The sequence below is a fragment of the Anas platyrhynchos genome, chromosome 1 (genome assembly GCF_047663525.1).
Source record: "Anas platyrhynchos isolate ZD024472 breed Pekin duck chromosome 1, IASCAAS_PekinDuck_T2T, whole genome shotgun sequence".
In the NCBI taxonomy this organism is placed as follows: domain Eukaryota; kingdom Metazoa; phylum Chordata; class Aves; order Anseriformes; family Anatidae; genus Anas; species Anas platyrhynchos.
This window is the reverse complement of record NC_092587.1, coordinates 7,131,577-7,144,442: the sequence shown is the minus strand read 5'-3', so window position 1 is coordinate 7,144,442 and position 12,866 is coordinate 7,131,577. Positions and strand designations below refer to the sequence as shown.

Sequence of the window (12,866 nt, the reverse complement as noted above, 5' to 3'; positions counted from 1 at the left end):
GGGAAGAGAGGCTGGATCCTGGCAGATGGGCTGGGATGTGTGTTGCAAACACTGCTCCTCCCAGTCCTCAGCAGCTATGGAGCCTCTCAGGAGGCTTATCACAGGCAGGTAACACAGCAGCAAGCTTCTTTTTTTCTTAATTATCCCATTCAGCATTTGGAAAGGAAGGTTGGCTCTTCCATGGGACGTAGCAGCTTGAGCTGTTTGGTTTTTCCCTTTTTTTTTTTTTTTCATTTTATTTTTTAAATTACATAATTATGATCTGTGAAGATCATCAGCAGTGGAATAGCTGATAGCAGAACGCTATCACTGGGCTATAGAGCTAACAGCCAGATGAGATAACTGGGGAGCAAAAACTTAAATCTTTTCCTGCAGCAGCCCACACATTCAGGCAGGCAGTGTAACATCCACTAGGGCTGGGAAGACTGTGGCTGGGCAGTCACAAATTAAAAGCCATAAAAAGATGGAAACGTCATGACTGGGTTGGGTGGGTGGATGAGTTGTTGTAAACTTGCACGCTGTAGGCTTGACCTAATCTTCAGGGTGTGTTTTCAAGGACCTTCCTTCCAAAGACAACATATTTTTGGAAAAAGTTCATGTTATTAAAACATATCATGAAAAAAGTTCATAAATGGGAAATCTCCCCAGTTTAATTAGGGATCTGGGTAAATGCAAAGCTACACTTAGGCAGGAGTTGCTGAAATTTCAGGATGTGCTGTGATATAAATGTAGGGATTTTTCTCTTTGGAGATAAGCATGCTCACATCACTATATAGGAAGACCTCTATAAAAAGGAACATGCAACCAGAATCAGGGCTGAATAAGCTCAATTAACATAAATATTTGATGTAATTGGGTAAGGGAAATTTAATCTTTCCAACAACGTGTCACCTGACCAGCAGCGGAGCAAGCAGTCAGTAAGCCCGATAGGAGGAGGTGGGTGGGAAGCTTTTTTGATGTTTAGGTACATTTTGCTATTAAACACTGACACGAGTGGGTAACATAAAGCCCCAAGAGCACTACGTGGTGCTGGGTGGTGTGATGGGAAGGGATCCTTTGGTGCTGTCGTGCCGTGGAAGCGTTGGGAGCTGAGATGTGGGCACGAAAGGCAGCCTTCAGCACCCGGATCCGAGCGCCTCAATAACCGCAGTCCCGCGGTACTTGGGGGCCTCCCGGTTCCCAGCGAGGTTGGGAACTGCAAACAGTCAGCCCCTGGCTGGCTCAGGTCCAAGGAGCATAATTTGTTAATTAAATCACCCGCGCATAAATCTGTAGACAAAACATCAAGATGAAATGTAACGTTGAGCTTCCTCGCAGGTGGCTTGCCTCGACGCTTCGGCTGGAGCGGAGATGCCGTTCGGCACGGGGCTGCCGGGTGGTTTTGTAGCTGGGACTGGAAGCTTTCTTGCAAAAAAAAATTATTTTCCTGGTTGGAGTGGGCTGGAGATGCTCTGGGGTTCAGCCCAGGCTCGGTCTGATCGCTCAGCTCAGCTCTGCTCTGCTCCCTGGCCACGGCCTGAGTGTCCCTGGGTGCGCTGGGCTTGCTGGCGTCCCAGCACGTGAAGCTTGGCTCGTGCAGGGTGCTGGGGAGGGAGGTGCCACTTCTTTAACTCCCTGGTTTCAGCACCTAAAAATGGTGCTGTTGAACTGATAAAAACAGTTCACGTGCCTGGCATTAGCACACTTCTGAATACCTTGTTGAACCAGAGCCAGTGCACACTAGGTTTGGGTTTTGGAGAAGTTTTTTTTTGTTTGTATTTGCTGAAATCTCTTCTCTGTTCCTGCTTTTCCAAAATAAGTTTGCTTTGGGAAGCAGGAATGTAAATTGAATTCAGCATCCCAATTATTACTGTATGAAGTGTACTATAAAGGGTCAGTTCATCAGTTTCTTGATCTTTGTTATTCCATTTGCTTAGGGTGTTTGATTTTTCTATTACCAGCAAAAAAAAAATAAAAAATAGAAGCTTCTTATTTCAGAAGTGGTTATGAACACGTCCTTATTACCAGCGAAATGTAATGTATGCTTTAACGAGCAAAATAGCTGCTATCTGCCCCAAACATATATATTCAGTGTGCAATCAGCAGTTTCCTACATAAAATTAATACTTAAACGGTGCCAGGAGTATTAAAGTATGTAATTGTTATTATTTAAATGCCCTGGATTTATTTGAAGCAGTCCCATTTTTCTTGTGTGTATTTTCATTTTGTTTTCCTAATCTACGCTCTAGGACACCCAGCAGTTAGGCTGTGTATGGTTAGACACATATTAGCTGCTTTTTTAATTTATTCCCCGATAATCCAGCATTATTAAATTCTGTGGAGTGAGGAACTGATCCTGTTTATTAAAATCAATAGATGCAGTGTTACTCTGTGTTAGGGTGTGGTGTTTTTTGTGTTGATTTTTTTATTTCCTTTGTAAAATCTGTCCTTAAGCATACAGCAAACTGCTCGACAAAGGTCTGCTTCCTTAGGCTATCCTCAGAAAATATCCGCTGATGTCAATGCCTGAATGGGATCAGTCTCTTAAAAGGATAGATTATTTGCAACTGCTCCAGCTATTATTATTTCCTTCTGGAGAGAAATAATCTTGCTCATCAAAGCCTTGGAAAGGGCATCAGGAAAGCCAAGTTCAGCAGGTCTTTTAACCATATGAGACCTCAGCTTCAGCTGTGTTAAAGCAGAGCCTGGTGTGTACCAACTACCGCTCAGCCGTGTCTTTTCTTTCTCTCTTTTATTTATTTATTTGTGTCCTCCAACAGCTAGGAACTCGTATTGGCATCTAAAATCACTAATCTCAACCCATTACCGTTTTTGCTAATTTACAGTGATAACTGTGGCTCTGTTTTCATTAGGAGATGAAAGCCGGGAAATTAAAAAACAAATTACAGGGATGAGAAGATTACTGAATGACAGCACTGGAAGAATCTATCAGCGAGTTGGCAAAGAAGGAGAAAAACTGAAGGAGGAGCCCCAGGATTTAGACTTAGCCTGGGCCCAGCGCCTGAATCCCCCTGCAGAGTCCCAAGCGAGCCTTCATCCTTCCCAGAGTGGTGCGTGGAACGAATTATCACCCCAAGCCAGCCATTTTTCAGGGCAATACGGAACCCGATCCAAAACGTTCCAAAATCAAACGCGAGCCGTGACATCCAATGGTATGATCTACATTAGATACTGAAAATAGTGCTTTTTTCTCTCTTTTTTTTTTCCTTGTACTGTACTGAATATCTGCCTTTGTTCTGATGATTTATTGTACCACGGCGCTGAAATCAGTTATAGTTCAGAGTCTACAAAATGAGCACATAGTTATCACTTTGAAAAGGTGCGAAAGTGGGCACAGTGCATTCTGCTACCATCTGTCTTAGCTTTTAAAATGGATTCCTGGTGATAGGACGAGAATTACTCAATTCTGTTATATAGGCTTAAATCCTTTACGGTACTTATTAAAACAGCTTTTGCCATTGTTGTTAAATTCATAGCTAATTAAATGTCAACTGGTACCACTCCTCTCTGCAGTGAGTAATGGAGTTCAGTTGTGACACCACTTGTGGAGCAGGATTCTGCTGACTTTCATAAAGTGATGGGATCAGACTTATAACTGGCCACTGAACTTCAGGTGCAAAACTCCACTGGAGCCCTAGGGTTTTATTCTGATTAGGCCCACTGGAGAAGAGAGAGGATGGAGTCTACCTGTGAATAGCACGTCCTTAGGCTGTGGTCTATCCTGATCTGACAGAAAAGTGGATGAGTTGTGCCTCTGAAATGCATTTCTCTTAGTTTTCACTCCCAGAGAAAGAAGATTTTACTACCAAATTCTTGAAGGACTTCCTTAAGAAAAGGAAAGGAAATTAAGGCTTTTCTCTTCATATTAAGCCCTACGCTTAGGAAAGTTTTCATATTGAGGTGCGAACATCTAGAAAATAAAAAAAAATGGTCAGATTGAATCTGAAAACGCTATCAATTTTCAATTTCCAGTTGGTTCTGAAGGTATTCATGCTTCCCCTAGAGGGGCATCTGTTGTGAGTCCTTATCTGAAGGCACACGTTCTCGTTGCTTGTAACATACCAAAAAAAAAAAAAAAGTATTGTTATTATTCTCAGTAGTGTCCTTTAGGAATTAATATCCCCACGCTAAAAGGCATGCAGTCTCAGAATTCACAGGACTGACTGTGTCTCTGTACAGATAATGCTTCACATAGATGTGCTGGGTGACGTGGAGAAAGATGTTGCAGTAAGCCATGCTAGGTTGGTTTGCTTTATAATATTTATTAAACAGTGGTGTTTTCTTTTTAAGATGCCTACTAACTTGGAAGCAGATCCAGGGGAGAGGGGAAAGCAGATGCTTGATTGGATTTTGCATTCAAGTCTAAAACTATGTTCTCAAAATCTCACCGTAGCAGCCCTCTAAGTGTGGCAGGACCTGAATTTCATTACGCATCTCCCTCCTTGGCCTGAGACTCCCTGGGCACCTGCAGGGACAGTTCTCAGCACGCACGGGAGTGCCTGAGCCTGCACAGCTTAGGTGCCTAGTTCCCGGATCCAGCAAGTAGGTGGAGCAGCACCCATATCCCCTTAGGGGTCTGATTCAGCAGGTGAGCTAAACCACGTCGACAGGATTTGGCCCCATCTGCAAGAAAATGTCAGCTTTTTAGCTTTCCACAGAGGGAAAGATACTTTTTTCTCTGATTTATGATGTTGTATAGGTTAGCAGGGTCTCTGAGACAGCCAGCTCGGGAGGTTGGGTGCCCAAATCTCCCATCTCTCGGGGCAGTGCACCAAGGGAGCCTGGGTGGAGGCACCTTCCACCCCTCCCTTTGCAGCTGCTCTGCTGCAGAAAGGAATGCAATCTCTAGGCTATTACATAAAGCTGGGTGTGGGCCCTTTCCCCTGGTCACCTTCGCAAAGCAACCTGCCCAGGTCTTTGAGGGCAAGGTGAGGGGTGTCTGCCCGCAGCAGGGTGTTTGGGATCCTGCTGGGCAGCCCCGCTGCTGGGGTTCTGGTGCCCAATGTCTGCAAAAAGAAAGCTGCTGAGGCATTTCTTGCTGCAGGCATGTTCTGAAGTTTCTCAGGTAGTACACAGCTCTTTTTAGGGAGCTATTCTAATGTCCCTAATTCCCCCCATCCCTTGCATTGGGAACCCAAGTGGCTAGTTCAGTGTTTTACACATTATTTGAAGGATGGACAAAGTCCTTTTAATGCTGGTTAACATCCAGGGAGAAGCTACTTCTTGGGATTTACTTAACCACAGTGTTCAAAGTGGTGAACAAAACTGCTCAGACAGAAAATAAGACTCTTATTTAGGGCTGTTAGGATTAGGTCATGACTGGGGAAATGTCCAGGCACATATAGCTGGTGCTTTGAGTCCAGAAACTGTTTCTGTCCACTGGATAGATAAAACCATACAATCATTTAGGTTGGAGAGACCTCTAATATCATCAGGTTCAACCATTAGGTACTGTATGGGAAGCCAGGGTCTGGCAGATGCACATTGCAGGCTGCCTGAGTTACTCCTGTTTGAAAGTAATGGACATCTGAATCCCTCGAACTAGTATGGTTAGCAACTTGCAAGCTAAAGGTTGTTCAAAGGAAGGCTGGAATAAATGTTTAATAGATACTGGTATGTAGAAGGCAGGTGTGAAAAAAAGGTATTGGCAAAGACAGAGAAAAGGGGTAACGGGGAGAGACGAGAAATTGCTGCAGGAGAGGGAAAAAGAGGAGCATATGTGAAAAGCAAAGTGATTTCTTCCAAGCTGGACTTAAGGTGGCAGTTCTACAAGTCAGGGTGTCAGGTAGACACCTGTGACCCACTGATATGAGTGGATTTTTGATTTTAGTGGCCCCCTCTTGGGGCCATAGGCAGTGATAAGCATGCCTATCCACCTAGAATCAACAAACTCGGTGTCTGGCTGAAATATTTCAGTTTCATTCCTTGAGTTGTGAAGGAAATCCAGTAGTGATGCAGCAGCTGGATTTCTTTTTTTGTTTGTTTACACCGAGACTGTTTGCAATGGATTTCACTTGCATGGTTTTTCAAATATAAGCTTGTGCAGTAATTTTGCCCCGATTGAATTTACTCTCAGCAGATCCAGCTGCGAGGACTGCTGTCCTGGGCTACTCGCGGCTCACACAGGGGAAGCAGTGTGTTTGTGTAATGTATTTGTGTCTTCCCTCAATCATACGAGCTAGTATCAAATTCACATGCTGGCTAGCTTCCAAAAAGAGAGGGAGATGGCTCTTTAAAGACTCCTTCATAAAAATAAAAAGTCTGTTCTCTTTTTAAAATTAAAAATTGATTTATAACAAGTTGAAAAGGGTTGCTTTTGTCCTCTAAAAATGATAAAGATAGTGCTTGGAACAATGACTGAGAACACTCTATAAGATGTTTCTTACAAAACAGTGACTGATCAGAAGAGTGAGGATAGGAATAAAATAAAAAACCCTCATGAATATGTATGAAGTCAGTAGAACCCTGCTTTGATTTGAAATATTGGTGGTCTCTTTTTTTTCCCATTTCCAGTACCTATGGTAGATTTACATGGGTAATTTCTATCAATGCTAATGGGGATTATAATGTAAATCCCCCATGCCTCAATGGGAAAATAGACCCTTTGGTTTTCCATCAGGAGGCTGAGTGCCTGCGTGCTTTCATTAGGGCTGTATTATATTGCAACAGGGAAGACGGACAGGTATTTACTGATAGAATTGGCTTTGTCCAATTTTTACACGTAATTCAGCACAACGCAGAGCCTTTGTTAAGAAGACAACAAAAGCCACCAGCCCCGTCTCCCACTGTAGGCTTTTCAGATATCATTTCCAGAGGCCTGCTAGAGGACTGGGTTTTGATGAGGAAGGAGGCTGGGCCTTATCCCAAGGAACTTACTTACCCTAAGGAACTTGTGAGTCTCAGCAGAGAAGAGAGGAAGCACCGGAGAAGCCTGGAGGAAGGAATAACGAGGATTTCCTTACTAAGTATTTCTCTTATTAATAAAAATCTCCTAATTGTCTGGGACCCCGTGTTTCTGAAATGCTGATAGCCCCTTTCTGCAGTACCTGCTTGTCCCACTGAAGAGTGCAGAGCTCAGCTGGTGCTGTTAAATTTGAAAGTAGTCGTGAACCTCACATCTGCTTTAAAAGCCTACATTAACAAATAGGTGAAAGGATGTTGGTGGAGCCAAGTTCAGGGATTCTGAGTAATTTGCAAAGCCAAAGATAACATTTTTTTTTTCTCCTATGTACTTGTTACAATGAGCTAAACATGTTATGGACCATTGAAAATATAAAATCCTATCCATGCCCCAAGGAGCTTTCAGTGTGAATAGACAGGGTACAAAGGAAGGATGATTTCAAACTAGGCAGGGTTGTGCTGAGTCAGTAATCTGGTTTTGTTTTAATATGAGGCTCTCAGCCTGTTTTCCAGATTGCTTTTTACTTTTAGAAGTTGTTATAGTTACAGCTGTAACCTTGAAGAAGAAAAGCCAGTGGAACCATTACATTCACATTTATTAGATTCTCAGAGATTCTTAAAATGCTCCATTTATACTAATGCAGTGTGAACGGTTCTTGTCCATGCATTTTGTTGTCCGTGGATTACTAAATTTGCAGTAGTGGGGACAATCAAAATAGGTGAGGAAAGGAGGAGAGTGGTACCCAGAAGACACGAGCAACCTTTAAGTGATGTGTCAGTTTAGCTTTGGAAGTAACTCACCTCTGGGAGAAAAAAGCACCGGCTTTCTTAAGTCTGATAAATGACACGTAAGGTCTGACAGACTGAATGGGACAAGGAATAAGTACCTGGGAAGGGAATTTTGAGGAATGAGGGGCACGTTGGAAGAACTAAGAAAGGGTGGGACCAGCCTAGCAGTGGCCAGATTTTCAGCTGTTGAAAATGAGGGTTGAAGTCAGAGGATGTGCGTGGGTCTGACCTCACCGGAGCCCTGATGAAAAGAATGCAAACCAAACCCAGAAAGGTATTAATAAACCCGTTTGGCTTCAGAGGAAAGCAAAAGTAATAATGAAAAATGGAAGGGTTTACGAGCGAAGATTAAATGAGTTGCTTATGTTCGCTTTAGCTAAGTAATGATAAAAGGGCACCTGATAACTGTCAGGATATGGAAGAAAAAGGGAAACACGCTCTCTGAAGTCCACCACATGTGACACCAAGGGAGATGATTTTTGTTAGATCCATTTGTGTGTGTCTTCACAAAATGAGCATCCCTCCTCTTGCATGCTTTGATGAGCAGTAAAACAGCCATCAATTTAAATGACACCGAGCTTTCTGAAACGAAGGGAGGTGTGTTCCATCTGGCCTCAGCTGCAAGCAGGCACTGCTAGGTGTTTGGTTGGATTTTGTATTTTTTATTGGCAATATTAAAGCATATACTATTTTAAACTAAAGCACGGGATGTAACTGTTCAGGTAAAGCTGGAGAACTCTGAACTCTTACAGCCTAATTCAAGACCTACGGTGCCAAACTCTCGGAAGGCAAGGCAGGTAACAACAGCATTTGGAAAGTATGTGAATTTAGTTAAACAGTAGTAAGAATTACTAGAAAAGGGTAATCTGTTGAACTACTATATTAATCTTCAAGGAGAAACTATGGAAAAGCCATCCCATAGGTCAGAGTGCTGGAAAACATGCCCCAGAAAACAATTCCACACTAGCAAACAGGAGGAAATCTGAAAGCTTTTCTTGCTGGTGATTTTTTTTTTCTATTCTGTTTTTTTTTTTTTCCATTTTGTTTTGGTTTGTTGTTTTTTTTTGTGTGCGTGTCTCATTCTCTGAATAGAGGATTTTATTTTCATTCTCAATTCTTCGTGTGGCAAAGAATCGCATGTAACATTCAAGCAGTTTAAACATCCGTAGGCCCTCATTTAATGTGCAGTATAAACCTTTATTACGCAGCCTGTCTTCATTCTTTGTAAGGCTGCTCTGGGAGATGGGCTTTTTTGTGTGTGATAAAGTGAGTGTGTTTATAATGAGGTTTGGTGCTATTGTTATTCAAGATGAACTAGCCTAACAATAGAGAGCCCCGCTGTGAGGAGTGCATTGTATTCACGCTCCGAGCAGTCTTCTCCAGCCCATGTACCATTGCATCCTTTACTGTATATAATTGCGCGTGCTAGTAATTGGGTAAAACTTAGCATCCTCTTCCTCTTAAAAGGGACCACGGTGAAAATTATTTGCTCTTTTGCTTTGGATCTAATTTCACAATCAGGTATAGTGATAACAGTTTCGGATTCCCGCTGGTATTTTTTGTTTGCGTGGGTTTGTAGGGGTTCTGTCGCCTCTCACGTATTTCCTTCCTCTCTCTTTCAGGAGAAATCCCAATCGTGAATTCATCAATTGGACCAAGCTGCTGCACGTGCAATTGCCAGTCAACTCTACAGGCTATCCTTCAAGAGCTCAAGACCATGAGGAAATTGATGCAGATTCAAGCAGGTATAAAGACTGGTCCCATCCATCTGTGTCCATGTCTAGCATCTTCTTGTTAGGAAAAATAGTCTGTTAAGACAGAAATCTATCTGGACATTCAGCAAAACCTGGGCAACCTGGACTGTTTATTTTTGGTTGGTTGGTTGGGTTTTGACACGTTGTTCAAAGTCAAATTTTCACAGGCTGTGTGGAAGTGTAATTTTTACTTTTTCTGTAACATGGGATGTGAACTTGTAAGAACCTTTTGAAGCTGAATTACAAAAATAATAATGCGGTTAGACACTCTACTAGTGGGAGATGAGTAGGTGGGTTAATACGCCACAACTAACCCTGGTTTGTGTGGATTTGTTCAGAGGTGCCAAATGCTACTTTGCCTGTTATTACCTAGTCCACTAATCTAAGGGAAGATAAACAAAACCAAAACAAGTTTGGAAGACAACCCAAAGTTATGGGATAGCACTTCTTCATTCAAAGATCTTGCAAGTTGCAGCTCTGCAATAGCCTAAGCTGAGCTAGCTGCTGCGTCTTGTGGCCTCCACCCTTCTTCAGCCTGGTCTACCATTTCCTGTACTAAGCTATTTCTACTAGCTGAACTAGCCGAAATCTGTTCACGGGTGAAGACTTTGGGGGCTAGGTTTCTGCTAGGTTAGGAGCTGAATTAGAACAGTGCAGAGCTAGAAGAGCGCTGGAGCCAGAGAGATAACGAGACTGGCAGCTGGGAGTTAGGTGGGTGATTGTAGGCTGCCATGAAGCTCGCAGCCTCTGTGCTTCGTAAATGGTGGTGTTAATACTAACGAGGAGTTGAAGGCATTGGAGATTTTTCAGCTGAGCTCCCCATCCATTGTGAGCGATAGGGAGTGGATCCATGGAGGTTTTTCTTACAGCAGCTGGATAACAACCCTGTAAGAAAAGAGAGCGTTGAGCAATTACCTGAAATATGGGTGGAGTGAAGGGCTGACTAAACTCCTTGTATCCACAGTGTGTAGTGCTTTAGTGAGCTAAGGGGAGGATCAGGCAGGTTTTGTAATATCTCTTGATTCAAATGAAAATGATTTTCAAAAAGTCGTCAATTTACAAAGTACACGAAGGCCCAGTTTTACAATATTTTCTGGGATAGGGATTTCTTTACACAGTTGTGCTGATTTTATTGAAATTACGTGCATGATTAAAAATTACTTGTGGAGTTGATGCCAGAAGAGCTGGCTCCTCAATAGCAGGAACATTTCTTATTCATTATGTATTTACAATATAAAAACTTTGTTAATTAGTGAATCTCTTGATGAAAAGACCAGGTTCATAGTTTCTGGCGTGCATAGGAAAAAATGGTTTTGCAGAGAAAAAAAAAAGTTTGGTATTTTTGTTGATAAAAGAAAAAATGGAAAATGCAAATGTGTATGTGAAAGTGTAATCACTTCTTTTGGTATTCACGCACCCTTCTGTCTAAATGATAAACTATAAACTACAGCACTGTGAGTCCTTACTAGAAATTAAATACCACAGAAATAATTTAATAAACAGTATCAGAAGGTTTGTTTTTTTTTCCCTGAGTTTTGTAGGTGAGAACCCTTAGTAGTTCACTTATAGCTTGAATGAGCTTGATTTGCATATGGTGAAACATAGATGTCTAGCATTTTAGTAGTTTTTTTTTGGTTTTCCCCTTGATCTTATTAAGTATTAATACAAGTCATTGTATCTGCATGGTGTTCTGCTGGAGGACTCGGTCATGTTGATACGGGTTCAGGATTGGTGCCTTCATTTATACAAATGACAGTGGATATTAGAAAATGCAAAATATCAATAATTATAAAATACGGTCTCTTGGGTTTCAAATGTAATACATGACCTGTCAGTTTCTGTGTATGAGCAAAACAAACTGATCCAACTTGGGGTTCGTTTTTTTTCCTAGAAATTAAACTATTGAATAGTGTTTTCACTCATTCTTGACATAATGGTACTTGAAATGTTCTTGCTGAGCTAATTAACTTGGTGACTACATTCAGAAAAATAACTGTAATTGCATTAGCTCTTGTGTTATTTTATCAAGAAAAGATGCTCAAAGACAATGAGATTCTCAGTCATTCAAGAGTATACAAATTAATCGTTGCTTGAGCCTTTTATGTCACTAACCACCCAGTGGACACTAGGAGGAAGAGCCACGTATTCCTGATTTTCCTAAAACTGTTCATCAATATGTCTTGAAATTCCTCATAGTGGAGCTCAGTGTCATTATCCCCATTGTACAGATTGGAAAATTATGCAAAGGTGATAAAATGTAACTGTTCCACATGCACAAACAGCACTGAAAACTGTACCATTTATCCAGAAGATGAGTTCAGTATGCCTGTAGTTTAATGGTGTGTCTGTGTGGTTATGCATGTTTCTTTGTCTATAAATTTAATTCATTACTTTTTTTTTCATTCAGTTGGAACTCAAAACAGACAGCAGCCTCCTGTTCCTCTGATTTGTGCACAGAAGTCGACAATATCAAGAAAGAGGAATAAAAAGAAAAAACTACCCCTCAAAACTGTTGAACCAATTACCATGAATAAGAAAACCAGCACTGCAGAGAATGAAAAGAAGCTGTCAGTAAACTCTGAAAGATCAAATCTGCAAGCAGTTGAACCTCCCCTAAATTCAGAAACCCCTGTTTCAGGATTTGGAATTATCCTTGAATCAACTTCATCAGATGTAAGTTATATTTCAGTACATTGAATCACATGTGTTTAAAGCGCTAATTTGGGAGAATCTGTACTCGTGTCAGCTTGAAATGGATTTCCTCTTCTCACAAGAATAAACAAGAAAGACTTGGGTAGATTTGATGGAGGCAGTAGAGTTCGACATGGAGAGGGCTGATTAAAAAAATTGGGTATTTGTTGTTGTTGTTTTTGTTTTTCATGAACATGAAGTTTGGTCTTGAATTCAAGGCTTCCTGTTGTCTGAGCTTGCAGTGGAAAATTGCTTTTCTTTACCTGTCCTGTTGCCAAGAGCCACCATGAGATCAGGAGCTGTGGAAAGTGCTCTGTGTATAACGATTCACAACCCTGTTATTTGTTGATTAATTCAAGTAGTCCACACATAAGCCCTTATCCTGCCTAGATGTGCTTCACTGAATGCCTGGCTGGTCCTGCTGACCTCAGAGGGCTCCTTGCCTCCATAAAGTTCATACCTGTCTTTGAATTGGGTTCTTCAGTTTTCATTGCTGTGGCTGCTAGATAAAGGCCTTGGCACTGTTGATGATGTCCCTGCGATTAAAGGGGCCCAAATTTGCTGCTTTTAAAACATGTACTTGTCACATATAAAATAGCAGTAAGCATATTTTTTGATTCACATAACATGTATGCATTGATAGAAATTTCATGTATCTGGTGGCTGATTGGCTTTGTTTAATGACCAAACAGATGTAGTCTGAACAGTTCACTGATGAGTAAACTGATCATT

At 41.6% G+C, this 12,866-nt stretch overlaps 1 protein-coding gene across 5 annotated transcripts in view; it reads left to right on the top strand.

Moving 5' to 3' along the window:
* The window catches only part of BEND7 (BEN domain containing 7), a 46,435-nt gene that overhangs the window by 11,104 nt on the left and 22,465 nt on the right, over positions 1-12,866 (top strand). For 4 of the 5 annotated variants that reach the window (XR_003498054.3, XM_013098772.4, XM_013098771.4 and 1 more), the window contains exons 3-5: positions 2,853-3,152; positions 9,312-9,434; positions 11,851-12,116. Coding sequence is in view for 4 of the 5 variants with exons in the window: in XM_013098772.4 (XP_012954226.1) it covers positions 2,853-3,152; positions 9,312-9,434; positions 11,851-12,116 (689 nt within the window). In the remaining variant the exon portion in view is untranslated. The remainder of the gene's footprint in view (positions 1-2,852; positions 3,153-9,311; positions 9,435-11,850; positions 12,117-12,866) is intronic. The other variant, XM_038185333.2, reaches the window with a different exon arrangement.